The 27,857-nt window shown below is 37.4% G+C and overlaps 1 protein-coding gene across 4 annotated transcripts; it reads left to right on the forward strand.

Annotated features, from left to right (window-relative positions):
- Nucleotides 1-27,847, forward strand: LOC140164674 (serine/arginine-rich splicing factor 1A-like). Of its 4 annotated transcripts, none has more exons than XR_011860556.1 (7): nucleotides 1-205; nucleotides 8,493-8,769; nucleotides 9,838-10,046; nucleotides 13,340-13,512; nucleotides 14,329-14,650; nucleotides 21,704-25,008; nucleotides 26,486-27,847. XR_011860556.1 is itself a non-coding variant. In XM_072188024.1 (5 exons), the coding sequence occupies exons 2-5, from the start codon at nucleotides 8,522-8,524 to the stop codon at nucleotides 14,518-14,520; spliced, it is 822 nt and encodes a 273-aa protein (XP_072044125.1). In that variant the 5' UTR covers nucleotides 1-205; nucleotides 8,493-8,521; the 3' UTR covers nucleotides 14,521-16,172. The 4 variants fall into 4 exon arrangements, 1 of the variants encoding a protein (XP_072044125.1); XR_011860555.1 differs by lacking the exon at nucleotides 26,486-27,847 and having other exon boundaries at nucleotides 21,704-23,156; nucleotides 23,600-25,153; XR_011860554.1 differs by lacking the exon at nucleotides 26,486-27,847 and having other exon boundaries at nucleotides 21,704-25,153.
- The last annotated feature ends 10 nt before the right edge of the window (nucleotides 27,848-27,857 follow it).

Here is a 27,857-nt window from a genome sequence, read left to right on the forward strand (position 1 = left end):
AGGTCAAAAGGTCAATGCTGAAAAAGAAAGAAAACCATATTCCGTTTCTTTGTATATGGTCAGAAATCACCTTATAAGTCCACAATTTGAACGTTTTATCCAATTCTTGTTGAGGCCTATGAATCGTTAGAGTTCATGAACAGTCTGGGGTCAATATTTTTCGTGCGGGACTGGTATTAAACGAGTAAACCACGTCATCTTTCAGGTAAACCGTAATCAATTTTTAAGCTTACCACTTTCATCATTCATTGTTCATGTTGTGATTGTGAAGATTGTATTCTCTGCTTCAGAGACTTGACGGTGTTATTAAAACTTCACTTTTCCTCAACCTCCCTATGAGCATTTGTTGGTTTTAGGTTTTTTAAAATTTTTTAAGGCCCAATAAATGTGCTGAAAGCCAAATTGCAATTGGACTTATCGCTCAATATCACTGTTAGGTATGTGAGCATTCCTTACCTGAGCATGCGCAATATTCAGCCTCTCTCAGCATAGGGAAATCGCGCACCCGGCGCCATTTTGGAAATTCATTACCGGTAGTAAATTTTACGGCGATGTTTTTGAAAATATTTTTTTGGGGAATTAGATCGAGTTAGAAACAGTTCCAAAGGCAAAGCTTACAAGGCAATGTCAAAAGGCTAAACTTGATCATAACCCGGAAGAGGTCAGATGATTCGCACGTGGTCGCGGCAAATTTTGGCGACTTTCTAGTGGGTTTGAAAGTGACGATTTCGATCTAATTTTTTTCGGAAATTACTCTCCAAATATATAAATTTTATAACGGAATTGAGCGGTAAGTTAAATGGAGCACGCGGTGAATAAAGGTATTTTTTTGTACATAAAAATGTTTGGTTAGATGAGATTTGATGGATGCCTTGCGCAAAAAGTGAGTGAACTGGGGACTTTGTGTAGTACGAATTCTGCGACTTTTGCCAGTGAGTGAACATGTTTAACCCGGCATGGTTTGCGTATACTAATTGAAGCTAATTGAATGGGCTCATGCTGTGAATGCTGGGATAGATTCTCATTCTGTGCCGACTATGAGTCGGGGGAAGAAGCAAATTTGGACCTTTCCTATTCCTATCCCATCATGCATAGCGCTAGCAGATTTTTGCTATGATAGATGCATGAATGACTGGGGTGGGCACATCGGGTATGATGGCGGGGGGACCACAGGCCGTTTTTGGCCATTTTCCTATTTGATTTTCTAAATGTTCAAATTGATGGGGGGGACGTACTCCTATGATGCTACGTCATGGGGGGTAACTTGAGCAGGAGTGACCCCATTCTGATGATCAAGTGAACTGGCCCTCGAGTTTCTGCAATGATCTTCGGAATAGGGAGCATGCGCCAGCCAGTGCTCCAAAGGGTGCCTGCTCAAAGACAAAACTTAAAGCTGGGGGAAGGGGCAGGGGGTTCATACTTGAGCAGGAGTGACCCCATTCTGATGATCAAGTGAACTGGCCCTCGAGTTTCCGCAATGATCTTCAGAATAGGGAGCATCGCCAGCCAGTGCTCCAAAGGGTGCCTGCTCAAAGACAAAACTTAAAGCTGGGGGAAGGGGCAGGGGGGTTCATACTTGAGCAGGAGTGACCCCATTCTGATGATCAAGTGAACTGGCCCTCGAGTTTCCGCAATGATCTTCGGAATAGGGAGCATGCGCCAGCCAGTGCTCCAAAGGGTGCCTGCTCAAAGACAAAACTTAAGCTGGGGGAAGGGGGCAATGGGGTTCATACTTGAGCAGGAGTGACCCCATTCTGATGATCAAGTGAACTGGCCCTTGAGTTTCCGCAATGGTCTTCGGAATAGGGAGCATGCGCCTGCCAGTGCTCCAAAGGGTGCCTGCTCAAAAACATTTTCCTGGGGGGGGGGTGAATGCATCAGCTAGTGCATATAATAATTAATTACCCCCCCCCCCCCTTGTATCAGTGAAAAGGTGTACTTGGGTGGGTAGTATCAAAACCGTGAGTTTTTCAATGACAAAACAAAAACAAAATAAGACACTTGAACACAAATTTCAGTTTTTCTTTATTTTTGCATGATGTTGGCCCTCTCTGTGGTTTCCCAGGGACTGCCTTTTGAGGAGAGCGAGAGCAATCGCTCTCTACTGCTCTTTAATTTAATGCTCTCCTGCAAATTCCAAAAGACAGTCCCTGGTTACCATCCTCTGTCAAAGCTGGAATCTGCATCAGAAAACAGAAATAAAACAAAATGTTACTCATACATGTTCATTTGTATATTAGGGGGATATCATTTTCTGCGGAAGGGGGCTCCAAAATATACAAAAAGTCAGCATCAATAAAATTGCGACCCCCCTATTTCGGCAACACCTTATTTAGGGCCTATGTACCCCATGAAGAGGCTAAAATTGTATTCAGTCTTTTTGAATAAGATAAACACACTATCTGTGGTCATCTTGAGACTCCCTACATTTTGGTCATCAAAATTGTATGACCCCCTATTTTTCTTTTTAAAAAAAGGACCCCGACCCCGTGTATATTTGGGACCCCCCCCCCCTTCCAAAGAAAATGATCCAGGCCCTTATGTTCACATCAATACAAATTCAATCAATCTAGGATTACATTTACAGTTCAGTACCGTAAATGACAAGTGCTTGTTTCTTAAAATTGTGTACTCACAATGCACAGTATAGGCCTATAAGCATTTTAATATGTGCATGCACAAAAAGTTTGTACAGGAAATTGGCTGAAAAATTGAGACATTCAAATTAGCATATCTCCGCAACCACATGTCGTATGACATTCATTTATGCCTCATCAGTTTTCTTTCATTTAGCTCTTTAATATGAGATTACTTTGATGAGAATCAAAAAAAGTTCAAATTTTTTTGTATTGTACCTATCACTGTCACTGTTCAAATGTGACATCTAGCTACACCAACTACAGTCCCCGAAATGGTCTACTTTTTAGCCGACCTCAATTCAGAAACATTTAGCGATAGTTAAAAATGTGATCCCCACAATCAAACTTGCCAACCGAATTTCATCGGTGCAAATGAGCAAAAGCACTACTACTAAATGACTATCACATGCTCAAAACCAGCCAATCATGTGCGTGAGATTGGTCACTTTTTGGTAGAATTTCATGAGAAAAACAATCATGAATATTGCTTGCGAACAAGGAAATGCACGACCGAGCAATGTAAACAAGAGCATGACTGCATGAAACAAACTTCCATTTACGCTAAACTAATTCCTTCTTTACCATAACAAATTTTTAAATCAAGTTACGAAAGGATGAAATTTTAAGCTTCTATGACACTCACAAATTTTGTGTGTTTTCATGCTGGTAAAAAGTCATTTTTCAAACAGCTATAACTTCCGTTCGGTAGCATGTATTCCCATTCTGAAAACTGTAGTGACAGCCCGCCATCTTTAATTTTCTGAAAGGTCATATGTGTCTTATGGTGGGACCACAAAATACCTGGTGGCGTTACATTTTTCTCTCCCCTTCCTGATTCAACTTGTTGTCACAAAGTTATTCTTGGTCCAATTGCATCAAGTTTGGGCTCATTAGGCCCTTCGCACTTGATTATTAGTTTCCTGTTGAAGATTTTGAAAAAGGGACGCGGTGACTTTTAATTATTAATTATTAATTATCTTTTATTTTCTTTATTTAGTTTGAACTATTACAAGCAACTACTGACTCGTTTTGACTAGAGCGGCATTTAATTATTTCACAACAATATTTGATTTTATAAATAAGTGAAGGTGGAGTTGTACTCTTTGTTTATTCATCATTATTGTTGATATTATTAAAGTCAGAAAATGGCAAGTAGAAGTAGTTGAAAGTTATTTTAAAGGAGAAAATTAGAAATGAAAATTATTTTGAGATTTTCGATTTTGGACGAGGGCGATAAACAGGAAACTAAGAATCAAGTGCGAAGGGCCTTATACAGCTTGATTATTCTAATTTTCAAATATGTTTCACAATTTGGAATTTGAATTCGTTTAATTAGTGAAAAATATTAAAATGTTAACGAAGATAAACCTGGTGGATAAGTGGTAGAGGATATTAGTGGTAGAGGAGCATGTACAATCTCTATGGCAAATGCTTTGAAGACATGAAATCTTTTTGAATTTTAATTATATCATTGTCAAATTGTGTGCTATACATGCAAATCATACCTCAAATGAAAGCTTGTTTATTCATTATTCATATTCAGCTATTAATTTCATCTAATCGTGTTTACAAGTATTCACTGAGAACTGCAAGTCACAAGAACCACAATTTTTTACTATTCACTTACACACAAATGCCAAAATTTTCAGTCACAACATGCGTTTTGGCTTTCAATTGTTGTATCTTGAGAATTATACACCCTAAGATAGGAAAACTATACATTTTTGGAAAGCTTTTTACCCCAGGAATCTAAATATGCAGTTAAAATAAATGTAGGATACACTCTAAAGAAAATATTTTCCAAAATGTAATCAACATTTTGTGCATGAAGTTACGTATATTTTCGCACCCTGTATCACCACTTTGGTCAATCATAACATAGCAAAAGTATACATTTTATTAAAGCTCATAGTGTGGCCTGTCACAAAATTAGATTTCATTTGAGGTATTCCATATCAGTAGCAAATGCAGTAAATAATCAATTTACTACTAAAATTAAATTTTTTCATGATATCACCCTATATATTTTCTTACGCACCCTGTATACCAACTTCAAATTTGCATATTTGGATTCCTTGGAACATAAGCTTTCCAAAATGTATAGTTTTGCTGGTGTGAGATGTATAGTTTTAGTCATGTATCAATTTTAGTGAAAAGGAGGACAAATGATCAAAATCAGTGCTTGTAACGCAAATGTGCCCCACCATAAGACACATGACCGAAAATCATCAATCGGCACTTTCCGGATCTTCATAAAAGCTTGTTTTCATTCATAAATCCACCTCGGCTTTTTCCAATGGCTGCCGAATCTGGTCATGTGCTGGGCTCATGAATAATGAATTAGGTGGACTGGCTGGTTTCAATTGGGGTCGTGCAGTGGCGCCATTGCCGGTCCATGTAATTTGGTTCCCGGTAGTTTCTATTGCAAAATCCTGCAGCGGCAATGGGGCAAGTTTGATTGTGATCCCCAACCCTTTGGTAGGCATGATCACAAAATTTTCAAGTAGGTTTTTTCACATGAAAATTATTTTGTTTAAAAAGGTGATCATTTAACTTAAAAAATGAGGGGTCACCCTATACGAGAACAACTGAATACATGCACAACGTGTGGACCAATTTATTTTTTGTAAACATTTTAGGCCTATAACAAAATGTATATTTTGTACAATTGTACAACTATCGTTTCTACCCTATGACCTATAAAAGTTACCTGTTATCAAAAAAAGAAAAAAAAAAAAACTGGTCATCGCAACTTCGCAAGTATCTTTGATGCTGAAAACTAAGGATATTCACGCAGGGACAGGCCAAAAACCTTACCTCGATCATAAAATCCAGCCCATGCATGTCATAAATAATTCATTATTTCATGTCACTGATTGTGTCCATGTATTGTTATTGCACCTGCAAGTGCAGTTGTCATGCTGAATTTATACTCGATCGCTGGATCACCACATGAATTCGCCTCGCGAAAACCTCTACGAGGTTGTTAAACATCGAGCACGCTGACTGGCTTAGCAATTATCAAAGTAGTTTTGTAAACCAATCAGGTTAGACGTACTTTACTGGCGGGTCACATGGGGGTCACATTAATTAAGGCCGTCGCGTTCATTGATTGGCTTACGATTGCAATAAATGGTTTTTGCAACCAATCACAAAACGGGTTATATGGCGCCCGGCCGTCGGAAATTTTGCACAGTCCATGATGACGTCATGCCCCAGCGCCACGAGGTGGAGGCTTCGCTTGCCTGCGAAAGCGAGCGAGTGGTATTAAGTCAGTTTCACACCTGTGATTTAGTGAAGCACATCATAAAATCTCTGAGCACATCCACAGCGCATTTGACAGATAAAAATGGAATTTGCAATTCTGAGCAACAGGATTCCATGAAATGGACGATTATGTAAGTTATTCTGCAGGATCGGTAATAATTAACAGCTGGTCTGCTTTATTTGAAGTGCATATTGAAGTTGGTAAGTTTCTGACTTCGTATGTTATGTGCAATAGATATTACAGGAAGCTTAAATTGGCACGCTTTCCTGCAATTTGTCTGTCGCTTACGAAAGTTATTTGGAGTTCAGGGCACGTCACACCGAGTGTGACGTGCCCTCGCTGGGCATAGGGTCACCCATGTCTGTACATTGTAGCTCTCAAATATCAACAAAGTTATGGGCAAATGTCTGTTTTTAAAAGTTTTCATTTTTCTACGGCCATCATTGACAATGCCTTACAATGACTTACTGTACAAAAGAGCCATTAATGCATCATTTTTCACCACGATGATCCGTTTTACACAGTATAGGCGATTTTATTTTATGAAATCTAACTATCACTGCCTGATGACTTCTGTATCAAGGATAAAGGACCAGCACTTTTTAGACTACGTCTCCAAGTTTCTGGTGTCCAAATTTCACAATTTTGTATTTTCCTATGGGGATTACACAGTTAAGCCACTTACTGTGATCGCAACTTTTTGAGCTTTTCGAGTTGAACGTCGCCCTCTATAATAAGCAATGTGAGCATACCTACCTTTGGCAAAGGGATTTGTTTACCTTTGGACGAATTTGTAGAAGTCTCTGTGTCTGAAATTCCCCGGTACAAACATCGAAAATGTCGCATTTCCCAGTCCCGTTCATGAATACTATATCCGCATCGCTGTTTAGCCAGCAGCCATTCATACATGAATATGCATATCTCTGACCCCTGTAAGGTCAAGCATGTGGCGTTAATTCCAACCAATCCGATCCACCGATTGTGACCATGTGGTCGGTTTCATGAATACCGGTATTTAATAAGCAGCTTGAGGTGACCAGGAGGCAGGAGCTACCATTTTGGTCAACTGAACTTGACTCATGCATTCTTTTGGTTGACATAAATCGAACAAAATTTTCAATAACGGGTAATAGTAGGATTTCGATTTTTTATTAATGAAGTTACTTGTAGTTTTGAGGAATGACAAAGTTGTTTTTGGAAACTTAGATGTTTGTTTCAACTGATGATGTAGGATCGCAAGGTGAGTGAATTTGTGAAGAGATTTCCTTGTTTGAGTGATAGTAGGATATGGAACGTGGGCTAAAATAGTACTTTGACCTGCTCTGATGTCTCAATTCACGCGGAATTATTCGTACCTGCTTACCAGACAGCAATACTGCGTATTGCTGTATGGAACCAGACATAGACATGGAATAAATCACATGACATACCGTGTAACATTGCATTGAATTTAATAGCACTCCTCGCCGTCCTCGGTAAACACAAACCCTGACCCTAACCCAAAAACTTAGCCCTAACCCTAATTCCAACCTTCACCCTAACCCTAAACCCTAACTAAGCAGCGATCTTTTCTAGTTTTAGACCACCCGAGTTATAATAGGTCAAAATTACAAATTTTTCGAGATAAAATTTTGCATCACCATGATCACGTTCACCATCACGGTTAAGCATGTTTTTAGCTATACAACATACCTTTTATTTCATCGAACAAGGTTTATTTTGTTCCAAAATTCATGTTTTTATCACTATTTTTAACGTTAAAGAGCCGAATGCAAACCGATGATGTCTGCTCCGAAAAGTTCCTGTAGCACATTTCATCGAACAAGGTTTATTTTGTTCCAAAATTCATGTTTTTATCACTATTTTTAACGTTAAAGAGCCGACTGCAAACCGATGATGTCTGCTCCGAAAAGTTCCTGTAGCACATTTCATCGAACAAGGTTTATTTTGTTCCAAAATTCATGTTTTTATCACTATTTTTAACGTTAAAGAGCCGAATGCAAACCGATGATGTCTGCTCCGAAAAGTTCCTGTAGCACATTTCATCAAACAAGGTTTATTTTGTTCCAAAATTCATGTTTTTATCACTATTTTAACGTTTAAAGAGCCGAATGCAAACCGATGATGTCTGCTCCGAAAAGTTCCTGTAGCACATTTCATCGAACAAAGTTTATTTTGTTCCAAAATTCATGTTTTTATCACTATTTTTAACGTTAAAGAGCCGAATGCAAACCGATGATGTCTGCTTCGAAAAGTTCCCGTAGCACAAGCGCTTGATGCATGCTCATTTTGACTGTAATTTACACTTGCATACTGTGCATTTTCAATTGCGTTAACAGTTTTTTAATGCGTGGCACAATTCTGCATTGTATTCCATTTCAAAATGGTGAATTTCTCGAAAAACGTGCTGTATTTTTCTGAGAAACCTCATTTCACGAATTATTTTCATGTACCGGTAATGGTAGTAATGCTGAAGTAATTTTATGAAGGTATGTTTTATGTTAAGAGTGTTTCCATCTTGCATTTAGAATGTTTTAGGCTACAGTGGGAAGTATAATTTACGTACAATATTCTTTGTCCCACAGGGTTAGTGGAAGAAGCACTTTAGTCAATTATGGCAGGTTTCGGTGGTGGTGGCGGTGGCGGTGGCGGTGGCGGCGGCGGCGGCGGCGGAGGTAGTGGGAACAATGACTGCCGTGTTTATGTAGGCAACCTACCACCAGACATCAGATCTAAAGACATTGAAGACATCTTTCATAAGTACGGCAAAATCGCTGATATTGATCTGAAGATCAGTCGGGATTCAGACGGGCCTCGATCACGCAGACCGCCGTTTGCTTTTGTTGAGTTTCAAGATAGAAGGTATGAAATTCTAGAGTAACTTAACCCCCTGATCTAACGTTGATCACATTAAGCCGCCGATCGAACATTGCCTCTGATTGGTCAATTACATGATATCTTCATTTTAATCACCAATCAGAATGGAGCTTTGCAAATAATTCACCCCAATTTTCTTTCGTGGTGAAATTATTCTAACAATGTTGCTGATGATTGGTCCATTTGATAATGAAACTTCTTTTTGGCCAATCGGCAAGTAGTTCTGATGGGGTTAAAACAACTCAATAGAGAGGGAGAAAGAGAGGTGGGGAGGAAGAGATGCCTACTGAATTGTGTTTGTTTGTTTACAAATTTAATTTTTGCAATGTGCTTCTTATTTTGAAGCAAAGACAATTTTGCTCCTTATGGGCATGGTTCTTTGATACTGTGTAAGCCAGTTTACCAAAATTCACCTCTCTCATGGGCAGTTATAAATATTTATTTTATTTATCTAATCTTTTATCTCCATTTTCATTCACTTTTTATATTTATACATCTCTTATATTGTCAATTAATTCCCATGTTCCATACTACAAATGTATGAATCACTATAACATTTAACCTTCATCTATGACGGAATGCTTTTTTCTTATTCATATATATACGGTACTATTAATATTTATAAATGAAGTTCCTGAATCCAACCCCATTATACGTAGTGTAAAATTGCTCCAGTACAATCATTTTTGACGTGGGGCAGTGATACTGTATTATAGTGAATATTCTCAGTCATCCAGTTGTTCTTAGAATCACAAGGTTTTAAATTAAATCAAATACTGGAACTTACATATTTTGCAACTTGCTACGTTGTGTGTCTGAAACCATCAGACTTCATCAGGCAACTGACCCGCTGGGCTGGTCATGTGACACTTCAAGACGATCCCTAGCCATCTCAAATTGAAACATGACCAGCCCAGGTCAGTTGCTTGATGTTCCAGTATTTGATTGAATTCAAAACCTTCTGAGACTATATTATATTCCCCACATCTCTACAAATTTCCCAGTTCATAGCATACCAGTTTTGAAACATAAATTTTCCCATTACTTTGACAGGGATGCAGCCGATGCAGTGTATGGCAGAGATGGGTACGATTACGACGGCTACCGGTTACGAGTGGAGTTCCCCCGTGGAGGGCGTGGTGGCGGGAGTGGAGGAGGAGGTGGTGGTGGAGGTGGTGGTGGTGGTCCAAGTGGAGGTGGTAGTGGTGGAAGAAGAGGAGGAGCGCCTCCTATGAGGTCCGACTACAGGTGCTTTGTTACAGGTGCGTATGGTCAAAATGGGCTATCCACACTATCTATCCCTGTGGAAGATTTTGGAAATATCTTCCACAGGGGGAGTATGAATTTCAAATGGAATGAGCACATTAAGCAGCTCCATTTGAATTTCATACACCCTCTGAGAAAGATTCAACCTGAATCTTCCACTGAGGGAGGTGAGTTTCAAATGGGAGCTGCCTAGTGTGTTCATTCCATTTGAAATTCATGCTCCCCCTGTGAAAGATATTTCCAAAATCTTCCACAGGGGTAGTGTGGATATTAAATGGAGTAGCCCAATAGATTTAGAATTGTTGTCACAATAATTGTCATTAAACAGTTGATCACATTCAAAAAGATTATTTTATATGATCAAGTTACAAGTAGGCATATGTGATGCGATCAAGCAAAATCAGTCGGAACTCGGAAATATTGATTTTGAGATATAGGCATACAAAGGAAATATTTCCTTTTGTGTCCTTTTGTTTTGGAAACTCTTTAATTGCTCATATCTTTAAAATTGGTTGTTCAATTTCAATGGGGTTTTCTGCAAAATGCAGCGTTGTGAATGCTTTTTACCATCCTGTGAGAAACTGAAAATGTAATATTTCCGAGTTCCGACTGATTTTGCTTGATCGCATCACATATGTCAAGAGTTGCATGTGTGACCAGTGACAAATTTTGATTCATGAGTGATTGGTTAAGGGGTACTACACCCCTCGATAAATTTGTGTCTATTTTTGCATTTTTTTCAAAAACTAATAACACAGTGGTAACAAAAGTTATGTATATTATAGGGGCAAGGAATCCATTTACTACACTGTAATTTCAGTGACCCAAGACATGCAGTTTGCTATTTATGATAAGAAATAAGGTACCGATAGGATGTACCTCATTTCCTATCATATATACTGAACCGCTTGTCTTGAATCACTGAAATTTCAGTGTAGCAATTGGATTCCTTGCCCCAATAATATACACAACTTTTGTTACCAGTGTGTTATTATTTGTTGAGAAAAATGCAAAAATAGTCACAAATTTACCACAGGGGTGTAGTACCCCCTTAATGGTACCAATTATGCATTTTCCTCATGTTGGTACACTTTGATCTCACATGTATCCTTTGACCTCAATATTTGAACTTCATCAAATCAAATTTTCATAAAATCTGTGCCAAGCATCAGAAACATGGTTTAATTTGTATGTAAAATGATTTACATGAGCTTTTTGAAGACTATTGCGAACTTAATAACGTGTATGTATACAGTATGTACACAACCCAGTATTTAAACCTTGTATTTAACTGCATACATGATGATGAATCGCATAATAATGAAATACTTTGTGCACTGAATAACACACTCCATCACTTCAGGATGATGCTTCTGGTGAATACAGACACAGATTTCACTCTTCTGAGGCAGCAAAGCTCACTATTCCACAGTCTTGAAAACGAGTTGGTGAAGATTCCTATGCTGTTATTGCACTTCAGCTTTGGAGCAATAATCTTCTAATTGGCATCCAGGAAACGGTGTCTTTGTCTGTATTTAAAAAATGCTTGAAAATGTACCTAAATTCCGAAATTAATTATTTCTGTATTATCGTTTCTTTGAATTTCTTTGTTTTGTTCTTTACTTGTATTTCGTAAGGCTCTTTGTAGGGGAGAACGGGGAGTGTTCGCCCTAGGGGCAGGTTCGCCCACCCCTTGTTTCTCAGCACTACGGCTATCGGGGATTTGGTGATGGCAAAATTAGGTGACATAGGTCATTATAAACTTCTCATATTAGCTACGCGACATATAGGGACGTGTTCATCGAACTGCAGCCAAAACAAAAAAATTACACCAAAACGTAATTTTTGTTGCATTAATAATGTTGTATTATCATTGATACATAAATACAGATGGTTTTAATGGAAATCTGTGTTGGGAACATATGGGATTTCTCAAAGATTTAATGCAGTTATAAACTCCTTATTCGATTTGTATTTTGCATACCCTGAAGAAAATACAAAAATGTGCACAAAGGGCACGTTCAGCCCTTCTGAGGATGGGGCATGTTAGCCCTATATCTTCCCAGGCGGACTTACCCCAAACTGGAGGGCGGACCTGCCCCATTCAGCGTATTATGCAAAATATTGATAATTATACCATTAAACAAGGTAAAACTACTGAAAAGCATGTTTTTTAAAGTTATTTGGTATCAGTATTCCTCATACCACCGTTTATGTCCTAATCCATAATCTCCCCGAAGTTGTAAACATGATACGTTTAGGCTCATTTTGGACCCCTACAGTTTACCATGACCCGACCCCTGCAACAAATTTAGTGACTCCCCAGAAGAGAATGAATGCCCTGTATACTCTTGCTAAATGTTTGCATTGAATATGTTATTGTTTTGCAATGTTTAAATCTTTTTTTGTGATTAGGCTGAACTTACCCCACCATATGGCTAGAACCTGCCCCAATATGGGGCAAGTTCGCTACTTTGCAAAACTTTTTGTTTGCTCTATCCTGTTGCTATTGTAAGGCCTATAGTTCTGGGATTGTGGCGTATATAGCTAAGACATAGGGCTTTCACATGGGCTAATCAGGTCATCCCTAACCTTAAAATTGACATCGCTAGGCTGGTCAGAAAAAAATAGGGCGAACACTCCCCGCTCTCCCCTACTCTTTAGCAGGCATGAGAATGTGCAGGCTTTTGCCTGAATTCAGGCTATTTTGTTGTACAAATTTGCACATAATTATTTTTTTCAGCCTGTTTTGGGCCTTTTTAAGGCTCACACTCTTTTGCAGGCAGTTTTCAAAAAGGCCATTCTCATGTCTGCTTTAAGTTCCCTATAATGTAGTGTGTTAGGATATTTAAAAGGGTATTTCGTGATCCACAGCCTCATCCCCCACTTTTTTCAAAAACAATTGAGATTTTTATACCACAGGAAACATCTGGCTTCATAATGTTTATGTACCTAAAATTTCTTGCAGATTAATTCGTTTAGCAAAAATATCGTCAAATTTGAATTTCGTTCTGGTATACCAGAACAAAATTCAAATTTGACAACATAATTACAACACTGGCCTATGGAGCAGTGTAATATGCATAACTCGCAAACGCAAAATCAGAATCAACTGAAATAAATATCTACTGAAAAATGTCATAAAAAGAGGATGTTAGGATCACAAAATCTTCCTTTAATATAATCTCAATATTTATTCTGAATATTGCAGTAAATTTGAAAGGCTGGCTGACAAATGTCTCTATTGTCATTACAATTTTCTAAGTCTATTATTTGATGTGTCCCCTAGGTTTACCTCCTACAGGGAGCTGGCAGGATTTAAAGGACCACATGAGGGAAGCAGGTGATGTATGCTATGCAGACGTGTACAGGGATGGGTCTGGAGTTGTAGAGTTTAGACGAGAACAAGATCTTAAATATGCAGTCAGGGTGCTGGATGATACCAAATTCAAATCACACGAGGTAAGCTTAAATTTTACAAATAAGGGAAGAGGCGTGCGCATCATAGACTGGAACGTAGAAACATTTAAAAACATTACAAACTAGAGCAAAAGATCATATTTTAGTTTGGAAGTACATGTAAGTACTATACGTTATTGTTGTTGGGTGACGCGGAAGTATGATATGGGAGAAGAATAACCATGCACAAATCTGGGGCTGAGTACTAGTTTTCCAAAAGTTGCTTGAGTTTGAAACAAATTGCTTAATGTAGGTAAAATCAGCTGTTTTGAGCCAGGGCTCCCGCTGCCTTCAAAAGCTCTGCGTCCGATTGGACGCACAACTGTAAAACCTGGTCGGGAAATGCGCGTCCCACAAAATGTATGTGCATCAGTACATGTTAATGTGTTGGGCAATAGGCAATACAATTTTACGAGCCCTGATCGCCGGTATTGCATCACATCGCATCGCAGTTTGATGCAAATAGTTTTAGCTATTTCCTTCCATTTTCCTGATGATAGTTTAGAAATTTGTATTTTTGCTCTCGTATTAAGTTATTCACACATCGCATTGCTGTAACAATTTCCATTTACTGTCTTGACCCGGAAGTTGTCACAAAATGGGCATTGTTAAAGGTTAAAAATGCTAACTCGTTTACCTATTGGGATGAGGTTGTTGTTCGTGTTCCAGGCCTTTAACTTAAATGATGACCATTTGAGGAAGAATCATGGTGGGGTCACTGTCAGGGAATAATTTCATTTCTCTGAAATACAGACACCCCTGTTGCAATGTTAACATTTTTCATTTTTTTCTCATCTTTTTCCCGATCTAATCCGTCAGGGTGAAACATCCTACATCCGAGTGAAAGTAGACAAACCATACTTGAGAAGCAGATCGAGAAGCCTCTCACCAATCAACCGACGGGGAAGAGGTTCCCCGAGGTACTCACCCGCTCGTCGTTCATTTACCCCGTCGCCGCGACGAGGCTCGAGGTCTAGGTCATACTCTCGTTCGAGGTCAAGCTCCAGTTGAGTTGACTCACTGTGTTGAGTTGAGACAATAAATGTTAACCAGACTTTTGTCATTATTTGTGGATCGATATTGAAGTGAGAGATAACTGGACTAGACAACAAGACTGCTGCTGGAAACGGGATCTGACGAGGTATATTTTCTTTCTTTCACTTTTGTCACTGCGTCATGTTTTCTTATATTGTATTATTGTCTATCCAGAATTTAAATGGGCAACTTTTTATTATACAAAATGACAATTTGTATCAGAAAGGAAGGGTCGCTTTTTAATGAACTCTAGGACACTGTGTCAAGGTCAAATGACAGCAGAGGGAAATTGTGTTTGCAATACATGTAGGTAGCTAGCAATGACCTTGGAGTTTATTGGTTTTAATTAGTAATTATCGACTTATTCCCGGGCTATTATTATACAACATGGAATGTTACTCTTTAACTCTCTTCACACGGGTGTCGACTGCAGACGACATGTTTCAAAAAAAAAAAAATTTAATTCAAAAATTTCAGAAATGTAAATTTACATGACCATATTTGGAATCGGCATGAAAAATGCATTAAAATGAGTTCAAAGAAGCCTAGTTTTGGTTCAGTAGTTCTTAAGATAGCTCTTGATATTTTGAGAAAATATTTCAAAACGCAGAGCATTACAGGAGCTATTGGGAGGCAGTCTGCTTTAAAAGGACCCTAGAATGCCTGAAAAGACTCATTGGTCTTTAGGTATGTTCGGTTGACATGTATGACAGTCATGTTGCCCATTCAAGTTCTTGGATAGCTAGATAAATAAAGAACAATTTCTCATGATCACTGTAATCGTAGGTAACTAAGAAACTATATAAATTATGTAAATAATTTAGTAGAATTCAAAGGAATATACTTGTTTTATTTTCTGGAAAAGGCAGCATTTTTATAGGAACATTGTCAACGTGTCTCATGAAAACATGTACTGAAATCATTTGTATTGTGAAGGTGGAATTTGTATACAATAATTTTTGCACTTCATTAATGTGAGCCAAAAATAAGAGATGCCAAAAGCAATCCCCAAATGTGTGAACTTAATAATAACAACAGTTCTACATGTTTTGATGTGAATAAGCGAGCATTATGAACATCCCGACTACTAAATTTGTCCAAAGTTATAACTGCCCTTTTGCTTTACACCACATCTGTCCGGTAAAAAATGTTTTGTCAGGTTTAAAGCTCTGATGCCCAAAACAAAAATGGACCAAAACGAACTTGAGAACATCAACCCGAGTTCTGCTTTTGAGTATCTGTTGTAAAAGGTTTTCACCCAAAAATGTGTTATTCCAGTTGAAACCTAGACACCCCCTATGGAAGACATGATATTTATCTCCCACACAGATTGGTCACATGAAATGATTGGTCACTCCTTTGAAATCTACACCCCATAAGGCCACGTCTTCCATAGAGGGTGTAATGATTTGAACTGGAATAGCCCAGTGCTTTGATCATGGTGATAGTAGCAAACATGTAATTTATAAAACAATACAGCAGCGAAACAACGTTCACTTTTGTGTTAATGCAATATACAATGTAATGCGGGAGTTACTGCAAGTAATAATGTGTTTTGTGTGGTTCAGATTTTTTTATTTGTAAATGTCTAGGAGGAAGTAAAGGTTATTTTGAATTTGTAAGAGTGACAAAAACAAAAGTAAAATAATAGAATAAGTTTAGGAAAGTCCAGGTCTGTGGGCGGCCTATGTACAAATATGCGCTAAAATTGTAATAAAGCGGCAAAGAAAAACGTAACAAATATCTCATTAATTAAGATGGCCCTGGACTGTAAAAGTGGACATTTGTGTGCAATGAATTTTTCACACTTTTCCAATTATGAACTGTTTAATCCCTTGTCTTTAAATTTGTGATTTTAAGTATCCTTACATTGACCTATACACAAAAGGAATATATTTGCATATTATTATTTACCGGACAGCAGCTTCAAACACAAGAAGCGCGGAAATAAATGTAGCACGAAAATGTCCTCTTTCACAGGAATTGTAATTTTTCACTCAGTAATTGTTTTTCACTCAGTAATTAATACAAAGTTACAAGAGAAATTTATGTTTCTTTCTTTTTCAAAATGTTGATTGGTAGATGTCGTTTCAAGCTATTGAAAATATGAAGGAATGTTTTGCATTAACACTGTCATGTATCTTTTGTAATATGTGATGCGATCAAGCAAAATCAGTCGGTACTCGGAAATATTAAATTTTCAGTATCTTATACGAAAATAAAAAGCATTTGCAAAGCTACATTTTGCGGAAAACCCCATTTAAATTGAACAACCAGTTCCAAAGATATGAGCAAATAAAGAGTTTCCAAAACAAAAGGAAATATTGCCTTTGTTTGGCTATATCTTAAAATCAATATTTCCGAGTTCCGACTGATTTTGCTTGATCGCATCACATATAAGTCAGTTTGTGCAGGTTCAGTTCGCAATAAATTTGAGCTACATGTATGTACATGTAATGATTAGAGGTTAATTACTGCGCATCAGTTGTTTTGAGGATATTGTGAAATATTTGAACATTTTGCTTTTGGAACTGAGGAATTTCCTGAGGGCTGCTGCCCGAAAGGATATTTCAAAGTCGAATCTGAATCAAAAAGGTTAAGGTCGCAGGTGCATAGGCAATTAATTAATTATACATAAAAAGTTTCCTTCCACTCGAAGGATATATTCTAGCGAACAGTTTTGTCCACCATTAGCCAGGTAATGGCGGATATATCCGTTTCGATTGAGACCAAATAATCCCTTAAAGACGGTAAATTGTGGAAAATAGCTCGCATATATTTGCGAGAATGAACAAGGAATAAAGATGTGCCAATATTTGTGTACTCGTACTACATGTCATGTGTTAAAATATTAATTTGTGACCTTTTAGTCTTGGTCGCACAATTAATGTAGTTATGTATGGTGTTGTTGAACTTGAAGACAGTAGTATGTACGTATGTGTAGTATTAACAGGCAATTTTTACTTGTAATATAGGATTATATTTGATTCATTTAAATGTCAGTGTGGGTTACAGGTCGATATTCCAAAGGGTCATTAGTCCGATAAGCCAGAAGTATTATAAATCCCAATCCTTACCCTAACTCTTACTCTAACCTTCACCTTGACCTATAACCTAAGCCCTCATCCTAAGCCTAACTCTAAACCTACATTGTGACCCTGAGCAAGGCATTAGCCAGAGGGGTGTCTTTAGGGTGTCCAAAATGGTCAAAAATACGTAACCTTATTCTACAAAATCAGGGTGTCCACTTCCTATTCACTCCATTATAAAAATCAGAATTTTAGGGTGTCCAAATTGAAAAAAGGGCGTCCAAATGACACCTGGACACCCCTCTGGCTAATGCATTGACCCTGAGTCTATTCCTAACTCTTACACCGACCCTAGCCTATCCCTAACCCAAGTTACCCAACCCCTTAAGGTTACTAACCCAAACCTTAACCCTTATCTAAAATGCCATAAACCCTAATAACTTAAACCATTTTTGGACTAATGACCCTTTGGACTAAGGGCTGTTCCTGTAAATGAGTGTATAAGGAGAAAATAGTATATTAATTTGTAACTAGGAAGAACTACAATGTATGTCAAGTGTACAAGTGATCAGTTTGATTAGAAAATAATGATGATAATAATAATACTTTTTGTGGTTGCATCCGCTATAGAAATATTTTTGCACAATACATGTATTCACTCAAATTCACTAGTTTAGGCCATTGAAAATTGATTAATTGGTTCCTGTCTCCCATCCGCATCGATTTAAAAAAAATTAACCAACATTTTCAAAGTTTGATTATTCCTGACGCTGACTGAAAGTGTACCAACACCATGTTTGTTCATAACAATTTTACACTTCTCCTCCTAGTCATGTGAACAGAGTTTTATATCAGTGCGGGGCATAACATAACAAAAGTACATGATCTGACCTTGTTTCTTGCACTCCTGAAGCCAATTTACGTTTCCAACAAATTTCTGGAAAAAAATTGCCAATGATGGAGTATGTAACTATCAAAATTGAGTAAAACATTTTCAGGGCCTAGATTTTGTCTTGGTTTGCGAGAATCGAAATCCATTCTACTCACTGCACTTACTATATGATACAATGAGAGAAGTTGATTCTCGCAACCGAATCTTACGAGAATCATTATGAGAATCGATTCTGTGATTCTCGTTGAAATCTAGGCCCTGATTTCCCATGTGTTTATTTAGATGTTTTATTCACAAATCTAGGTTTCTAGTGCTGACTTCCACTATTGATATAATTTGCAATTAATGAAAGTAGCTACTAGTCTAATCGTCCTAGAAAGAGTGTGAAACAGCAGGGTCAGAAATTTGCAGCCAAGTGCAAGAATCTGTTTGGATTCTCCCAGTGGAATTTTGCAAGAATCCATGGATTCTCGCCATATACCTTTGTGTGATAAATTGAAATATTTACGAGAATCCATTTAGATTCTTGCAATTTTGTTGACGAGAATTTTTACGTGAATGGATTCTCGCCGAATTTCTGACCCTGAAACAGAAACCAAGGAGTCAATTTATTATGGTTAGCCTAATAAGTCCTGCTAATAAGTCCCAATCAGCGATTAGCTGTAAGATATTTATAAAAAGTATAAATTTGATCGTAATAATATATTTGATTCTGTCATCTCAGCTAGGTCCGTAGCCAGAGGGGTGCTACAACCCCCTCCCCCTCCATAAATCGGCAAAAGAACTGCTTTGCCTGTAAAAAATGCGAAATTGGGCCAAAATGTTTCAACATTTTGTTGTATTATGTTAGATGAATATACCACATACCCCTAATCATGAACTTCCTGTGAAAGGAAATTTGTCTAAAATATAGCCTCAAAAAAGGTCTGCTTTTAGCCAGAATGAAGATTTCTTTTGGAAAATCTCCCCCCCCTCCCCTCCTGAAAAAAATATCCTGGCTATGGGCCTGATCTCAGCATCGACTTCTCGTTTTAGTTTGTTTCAATGTTTTTTAATTAGACTGCCCTGGTTGTATTATATATAAGTATGTGGTTTTTCCTGGTTTTCAATTTGCATTGTTTTATGTCTTTACAATGAAGACACATGCATGCTTGATCTTAAAGCTAGAAAATTGAATGAAATTAAGGGTGTTCTGTGTAGGGGGGTGTAGGTAACCAATGATTAGATCTTTACTACAATAGAGAAGTCGGATCACTTTTCATGTATTTTAAACTAAATATTGTGCAGTCTAACTAAATTTGATGATGAAATGCATTTGTAAGATTGTAGATTAAAATTGACTAGATTTTCTGATTGACAAATCCAAATTTACTCACTGTTTTTAGACTTTTGTCATCTTGGCTGATAGCTTCTTCAGAATGACCACTGGATCCACACTTTTCGTGGGATGCAAAAATTGCCGGAAGTAACGGTTAATCCCACAGGAAAAGTGGATCCCAGTGGTCATTCTGAAGACGCCATCGGCCAAGATGGCGAATGATTAAAAACAGACTAATTTTGCATTTGTCAATCAGAAAATCTAGTCAAGTTGATGATGTTATTTAAAATTGCAAGCAATTTCATATATTGGAATGATTTTGTTTTAGTCCCACACAACTCATGATAACTGTTAATGAGTTAACTGTTAATGAGTTATTGGAAGGTTTGCTCTGCTTAGAGCAAGAATTGGTTGTGTCCTTGGTTTCATAGTGTCATGCTGGCCTTGCCACTCTGAAGATTTTTATGTCACTACGCTATCCGACCAGGTAATGCCAGCGGTAACCAGTGGCAAGCAGCGTTTTTACATTCGATCACTCTAACGCTTTGCCCGAAGCGACAAATCGCTAGGAGTTGACTTCAGGGAAACTTGGGCATGTTGCCACTCATGACGTATGGCACAAATCATGATATTTGACCAATGAGCAAAAAGTGATAGCACTTGTTTCCGAGTCATGCCGCTGAGTGGTTTGACACTTGGTGAGGGCAGTGTGCAGAGAGTAACTGCTAGCGACATTCACATAGCAGGATGTCGCTCAGCAGCATGACATCATGAAACCAGCATTACATAATGGACATTGCCATATTTGGTTCTACAGTTTGATCAGCTGGTAATCAGCAGGAATTGTTAGGCCTTTATCCCTACGCCGAAAAGTAGACCCACATTAAGAGTGATATATTTGACCTGTCTGGTCTACATTTTGAGTGTTAAAAGAAAGTAGACAAAAGTAGAGTACTTTGTGATGCTTCTTGCGAGATGTAATAAGACAATTCTCAAAATGAAACATATTGGTATTAACCCGCAAGGTCACAAGACCCGGCGATTACGATCTGATCAAACTATAAGCCCTCTAATTGAAGGTGAAGCTCACACTTAACAATGTAATCTTTGTATTGATAAAATAAGATTTGGTTAACAAGGTACTGTGCTTTGGCTGTATACAGTATGTACACATAATTGCATACACTTTTAATTCTTCTTAATGATTTTTACCCGTCATGAATTGAATACACCATTAAATTAAATATGTATAGAGGACTCGGCACAGCACTACCTCATCTCAAATTCAGCCATTTTGAGAAAATTGTGTGTAAAGGAATTTTGGCCATATTGACCCTTTTCACGGTCATCTCAAAATGAGGTTCTACCCGCAAAATGCGTGTTGTGTGTGTGTACGCCTGTCAAACGTGTGCTTTAATTACCGCGTACGCTTTGCAAAAGCCTTCTGACACGTTGCTAGAAAGCGTGAGAAAAACAAAACTGCACTTTTTGTGCATGCGTTTGCAGGGAGAACCTCGTTTTACACGTAATAGCACGATGGCTGATCTGTGTAAAAGGCGAATAGGCTTCCATGGTGGATATAAATATACACTGGCCAGGGGGCTTTATTGGTATCGGAAATGGACACGACTTTGTTGTCACTGAGAAAATGTTGGTACCAGAATCTCATTTTTGTCAAATCAGAGATGAGGTAGTGCTGTGTTGAGCCGTCACCTCGGTATAATTGTATCTAATTGTAAATTAGCTGTCAAGCACCACTAGTCTCAGTCTCAGCCGGTCGCCAGATGTCTGTTTAGTGACGGAGGAGTGCAAACCGGCTGGGACCGAGACTAAAAGTTACCACAAGCTTGTCACTCATTTTGTAATCCATTGTATCAAAAGTCTGTTATCTAACTTGGTGTTTTTTGTTGAATTTTTAAGGTAACCCACATTATGGATGTAGCTGATCATAATAAATGGAAAAGGAAAAAAAAGTGCATAGAAAAACGTTTCCGAACAGTTTGCTTGTGGTGGTGTGATATAGGAATTAAGAACACACACTTGTATTTGTAATACACAAACGCACATAAGGACAAGACTAATTTGCTTGCCTAGAAATGGTATCACTGTGGTGCACTTGAATTTTTGCACCGTTTTGCACTTTTTGGAAGGAAATTTGATGACAATCCCTTTGATCGTAGGATGATCCAGTAGGATTCTTAAAAGGAAAGGTTAATTCCCGTGGAAAAAAATAGGATCCACAGGAGCTTGGATAGGATTACAGGACTGCTGGATTACTTAGGATCAAAACTGGATTGGGAGGGAGCTGGGATTGGATCTTGGATTATCTTGAAGAGCTGGATCTTAGGATAATCTGGATTATCTAGGATTTGGATCAATAGATGAGCTGGTGTGATGAACTCGTAGGAAGGTGTGGAGACGTAGGAATTGGGTAATCAGTGTCTTTAAAGCATTTTTGCAACAAAATAGTCATACTATTTCTTGCTTGTACTCAATTTTCCAAATTATACCTTACTAACGTCGTCAACCATTGCAAATTTTAACAGTTTGGTTCTTTTTGGTGCAAACTCCTACTGCATGGGTTCAAAATGCTACAATAGAAAGGGGAAAGCCCTTAACAAAATGTTCAGTTAATTTCCTTAACCAAAATATAACATTTAATATTTTGCCAATGGAACCCTTTTCATTATTAGTTGGATAGTTTTGTTAATCACAGAACTTATAAGTTGTTAAAACAACTACCCTGACCCCAAACCACTGCCAGATATAGGACTTCCTCTTTTCGGGTCAAAACCATTGTACTACCGACAATTAATTATCCTTGTTTTTATTTAATCAATGTATACTATTATCAATATCTAACTCAATATTTTTTGTTGATTATTTAAGGAACAACACTATGGATGTAGCTGATGAAATAATAAATGGAAAACGATAAAAAAAAAGGTGCTTTGAAAACTGTTTGCAAACAACTTCCTTGTGGTATGATGGGAACATGCACTTGTAATACAACTAGTATGCACAAGAACAAGACTCGCTTGTGTTTAGTGCACTTGAATTTTGCACCACTTTAAACTTTTGTAAGGGAATTTGATTGAAATTCCAAGAATTCCCAGGATGATCCAGTAGGATTCTAAAAGAGAAGGTTGATTCCCGTGGAAAAAAATAGGATCCACAGGAGCTTGGATAGGATTACTGGACTGATGGAGTACGTAGGATCAAAACTGGATTGGGAGGGAGCTGGGATTGGATTTTGGATTATCTTGAAGAGCTGGATCTTGGGATAATCTGGATTATCTATGGATTAGGATTTGGATCAATAGATGAGCCGGTGCGATGAACTCGTAGGAAGGTGTGGAGACGTAGGAATTGGGTAATCAGTGTCTTTAAAACATTTTTGCAACAAAATAGTCATACTATTTCTTGCTTGTACTCAATTTTCCAAATTATACCTTACTAACATCATCAACCACTTGGTTCTTTTTGGTGCAAACTCCTACTGCATGGGTTTCAAAATGCTATAATAGAAAGGGGAAAGCTCTTAACAAAATGTTCAGTTAATTTCCTTACCAAAAATATAATATTTAATATTTTGCCAATGGAACCCTTTTCATTATTAGTTGGATAGTTTTGTTAATCACAGAACTTATAAGTTGTTAAAACAACTACCCTGACCCCAAACCACTGCCAGATATAGGACTCCCTCTTTTCGGGTCAAAACCATTGTACTACCAACAATTAATTATCCTTGTTTTTATTTAATCAATGTATACTGTTATCAATATCTAACTCAATATTTTTTGTTGATTATTTAAGGAACAACACTATGGATGTAGCTGATGAAATAATAAATGGAAAACGAAAAAAAAAAAAAGGTGCTTTGAAAACTGTTTGCAAACAACTTCCTTGTGGTATGATGGGAACATGCACTTGTAATACAACTAGTATGCACAAGAACAAGACTCACTTGTGTTTAGTGCACTTGAATTTTGCACCACTTTAAACTTTTGTAAGGGAATTTGATTGAAATTCCAATAATTCCCAGGATGATCCAGTAGGATTCTAAAAGAGAAGGTTAATTCCCGTGGAAAAAAATAGGATCCATAGGAGGATGGATAGGATTACAGGACTGATGGAGTACGTAGGATCAAAACTGGATTGGGAGGGAGCTGGGATCTTGGATTATCTTGAAGAGCTGGATCTTAGGATAATCTGGATTATCTAGGATTTGGATCAATAGATGAGCTGGTGTGATGAACTCGTAGGAAGGTGTGGAGACGTAGGAATTGGGTAATCAGTGTCTTTAAAGCATTTTTGCAACAAAATAGTCATACTATTTCTTGCTTGTACTCAATTTTCCAAATTCTACCTTACTAACGTCGTCAACCATTGCAAATTTTAACAGTTTGGTTCTTTTTGGCGCAAACTCCTACTGCATGGGTTCAAAATGCTACAATAGAAAGGGGAAACAAAATGTTCAGTTAATTTCCTTACCAAAATATAATATTTAATATTTTGCCAATGGAACCCTTTTCATTATTAGTTGGATAGTTTTGTTAATCACCGAACTTATAAGTTGTTAAAACAACTACCCTGACCCCAAATCACTGCCAGATATAGGACTTCCTCTTTTCGGGTCAAAACCATTGTACTACCGACAATTAATTATCCTTGTTTTTATTTAATCAATGTATACTGTTATCAATATCAATATCTAACTCAATATTTTTTGTTGATTATTTAAGGAACAACACTATGGATGTAGCTGATGAAATAATAAATGGAAAACGATAAAAAAGTGCTTTGAAAACTGTTTGCAAACAACTTGTGGTATGATGGGAACATGCACTTGTAATACAACTAGTACGCACAAGAACAAGACTCGCTTGCTTGCGTTTAGTGCACTTGAATTTTGCACCACTTTAAACTTTTGTAAGGGAATTTGATTGAAATTCCAATAATTCCCAGGATGATCCAGTAGGATTCTAAAAGAGAAGGTTGATTCCCGTGGAAAAAAATAGGATCCACAGGAGCTTGGATAGGATTACTGGACTGATGGAGTACGTAGGATCAAAACTGGATTGGGAGGGAGCTGGGATTGGATCTTGGATTATCTTGAAGAGCTGGATCTTGGGATAATCTGGATTATCTATGGATTAGGATTTGGATCAATAGATGAGCCGGTGCGATGAACTCGTAGGAAGGTGTGGAGACGTAGGAATTGGGTAATCAGTGTCTTTAAAGCATTTTTGCAACAAAATGGTCATACTATTTCTTGCTTGTACTCAATTTTCCAAATTATACCTTACTAACGTCATCAACCACTTGGTTCTTTTTGGTGCAAACTCCTACTGCATGGGTTCCAAAATGCTATAAGGCCACGTGTTTTGAACTCGCCACCCAAAAATGGTGGTTTTGTTACGCTTTTCCAAATCGAGACCCGTTCAAATTGTTATATCTCTGCTTTTAAACAAAAGGTATTGTAGTGTGGTTGGTGTCATGTTGTAGCTAAATGAGTGACCTAACAGACCTCCAAAGGAGAATTGTTTATAAGCTAAGATAGTGGAGTTGTAATTTTTTGAGTTCAGAATGGCCGAGGTGGTTGTTGTGGCGGTGGCGGTTGTGGCGGTGGCGGTATGTACAAAGTCTATGAGAAATATAGATTTTGTGTGTGCACGTTGAATCAACTGATCATATCTTTGCATCCATATGGGCTACAGGCATGGTTAAGAGCTCTTGTGAAAGGTTATTAATTATGCTAATTGTTTTTAATCATTTTGAACTCTTTATGATTGGTTTAGTCTATAAAATACAAACTTTTACATACAAAACTACCTGTTTTCATATTAAACACTGTAGTAAGCAATGCGGATGTCTTCAAAATCTAAAAGTTGCTGTAAATATTTAATTACTTATCCTATCATAGTCAAAGTATACATTTTCTGAGAGGAAATTTGATGAGGAATCTAAATATGGACTTACTTTTTCTGTATGGGTTAGGGGTAAAATGTTTCAGTTCAAAATATGTTGAATTGTAAAAAAATTTGAACATATTTTGGGACACCCTGTATTCTGAGATTACCAAACTGCTGTGATTTTTTTTCTTCCCCAGTCAGTAGGATCCCCCTAACCTCTAACCAAATCAATGTTGTTTACTTTCAGTTTATAACTGCAAGTTAGTAATAAGCAATGCATTAAGTGACCCATTTTTTATTTGGAATTTTTTTATTCCACCCTGTATAACTTCAAGGTCACCCTGTACAATGAAGTGAAATGTGCATATTTGAATTGCTTATGCCTTCAGCTTTTCAAAAATGTATACTTTTGCTAGTTTAGGGTTGATAGTTGTGTAGATATTCTAATTTGAAACTTGATTGGTGTAAAATTCATAATATTTGTGATGTAACGCTAAGGGTGGCGAGTTCAAAACACACGGCCATAATAGAAAGGGGAAAGACCTTAACAAAATGTTCAGTTAATTTCCTTACCAAATTTAATATTTTGCCAATGGAACCCTTTTCATTATCAGTTGGATAGTTTTGTTAATCACGGAACTTAACAACTACCCTGACCCCCAAATTACTGCCAGATAAAGGACTTCCTCTTTTCGGGTCAAAACTATTGTACTACCAACAATTTATCCTTGTTCTTTAATCAATGTTTACTGTTATCTAACTCAATATTTTTTGTTGATTATTTAAGGAACAACACTATGGATGTAGCTGATGAAATAATAAATGGAAAACGATAAAAAAGTGCTTTGAAAACTGTTTGCAAATAACTTCCTTGTGGTGTAATGGGAGCATGCACTTATAAAACAAGTATGCACAAGAACAAACTCATTTACTTGCATTTAGTGCACTTAAAGTTTGCACCATTTTGCACTTTGTTGGAAAGGAATTTGATGAAAATTCCCAATAATCCCCAGAATGATCCAGTAGGCTTCTTAAAAGTGAAGGTTAATTCCAGTGGAAAAAAACGGGATCCACAGGAGGATGGATAGGATTACATGTCTTCTGTATTCGATAGGATCAAAACTGGATTGGGAGGGAGCTGGGATTGGATCTTGGATTATCTTGAAGAGCTGGATCTTGGGATAATCTGGATTATCTATGGATTAGGATTTGGATCAATAGATGAGCTGGTGTGATGAACTCGTAGGAAGGTGTGGAGACGTAGGAATTGAGTAATCAGTGTCTTTAGAGCATTTTTGCAACAAAATAGTCATACTATTTCTTACTTGTACTAAATTTTCCAAATTATACCTTACTAACATCTTCAACCATTTGCAGAGTTTGACAGTTATGTACATTTTGGTGCAAAATCCTACTGCATGGTTTCAAAATGATATAATGGTAATAGAAAACGAACCTTCAAAAATTCAAAGTTAATTTCCTTAACCAAATTTAATATTCTGCCAATTGAAAAATGTTCATTTATAAGTTTCATATGTTTGTAAATTAAAGCCACATAACTTAACAACTTAACACCAACCCTGACCCCAAACAACTGCCAGATATAATACTTCTTTTAACATTATTATATACATGTAACTGATAATATATCCTTTTGTTTTAATCATTGTATGCTGTTATCTAACTCAATATTTTTTGTTGATTATTTAAGGAACAACACTATGGATGTAGCTGATGAATAATAAAACAATAAAAAAGTGCTTTGAAATCTGTTTGCAAACAACTTCCTTGTGGTGTGATGGGAGCATGCACTTAAAAAACAAGTATGCACAAGAACAAATTCATTTACTTGCGTTTAGTACACTTAAATTTTACACAGTTTTGCACTTTGTTGGAAAGGAATAGAGGTTATCCATGTTCTATAAGCTGCATATCCTATCAACGACTGCTATACCTTGTTTAGGACATTCTAAAGAAGTACCTGCATGTGCAACCATGACTGTTTCAAAATAGCCCGCCAAAGTCATGCAGGTAACTCCGGGTCGTGCATTGAATTAGTTTGAATGAGGAATACTACGGGAACCAGTGCCTTTTGTTAGAAGTCACACATGAGTGAAGTGGATAACCTCTATTTGATGAAAATTCCCAATAATCCCCAG

The sequence above is a fragment of the Amphiura filiformis genome, chromosome 11 (assembly GCF_039555335.1).
Source record: "Amphiura filiformis chromosome 11, Afil_fr2py, whole genome shotgun sequence".
Classification (NCBI taxonomy): Eukaryota; Metazoa; Echinodermata; class Ophiuroidea; order Amphilepidida; family Amphiuridae; genus Amphiura; species Amphiura filiformis.

Coding starts and splice junctions, on each gene's coding strand:
- LOC140164674 (XM_072188024.1), top strand. CDS start 8,522: ATGGCAGGTTTCGGTGGTGGTGGCGGTGGCGGTGGCGGTGGCGGCGGC. Junction 8,770..9,837: donor GTTGAGTTTCAAGATAGAAG/GTATGAAATTCT, acceptor TTACTTTGACAG/GGATGCAGCCGATGCAGTGT. Junction 13,513..14,328: donor CCAAATTCAAATCACACGAG/GTAAGCTTAAAT, acceptor CTAATCCGTCAG/GGTGAAACATCCTACATCCG.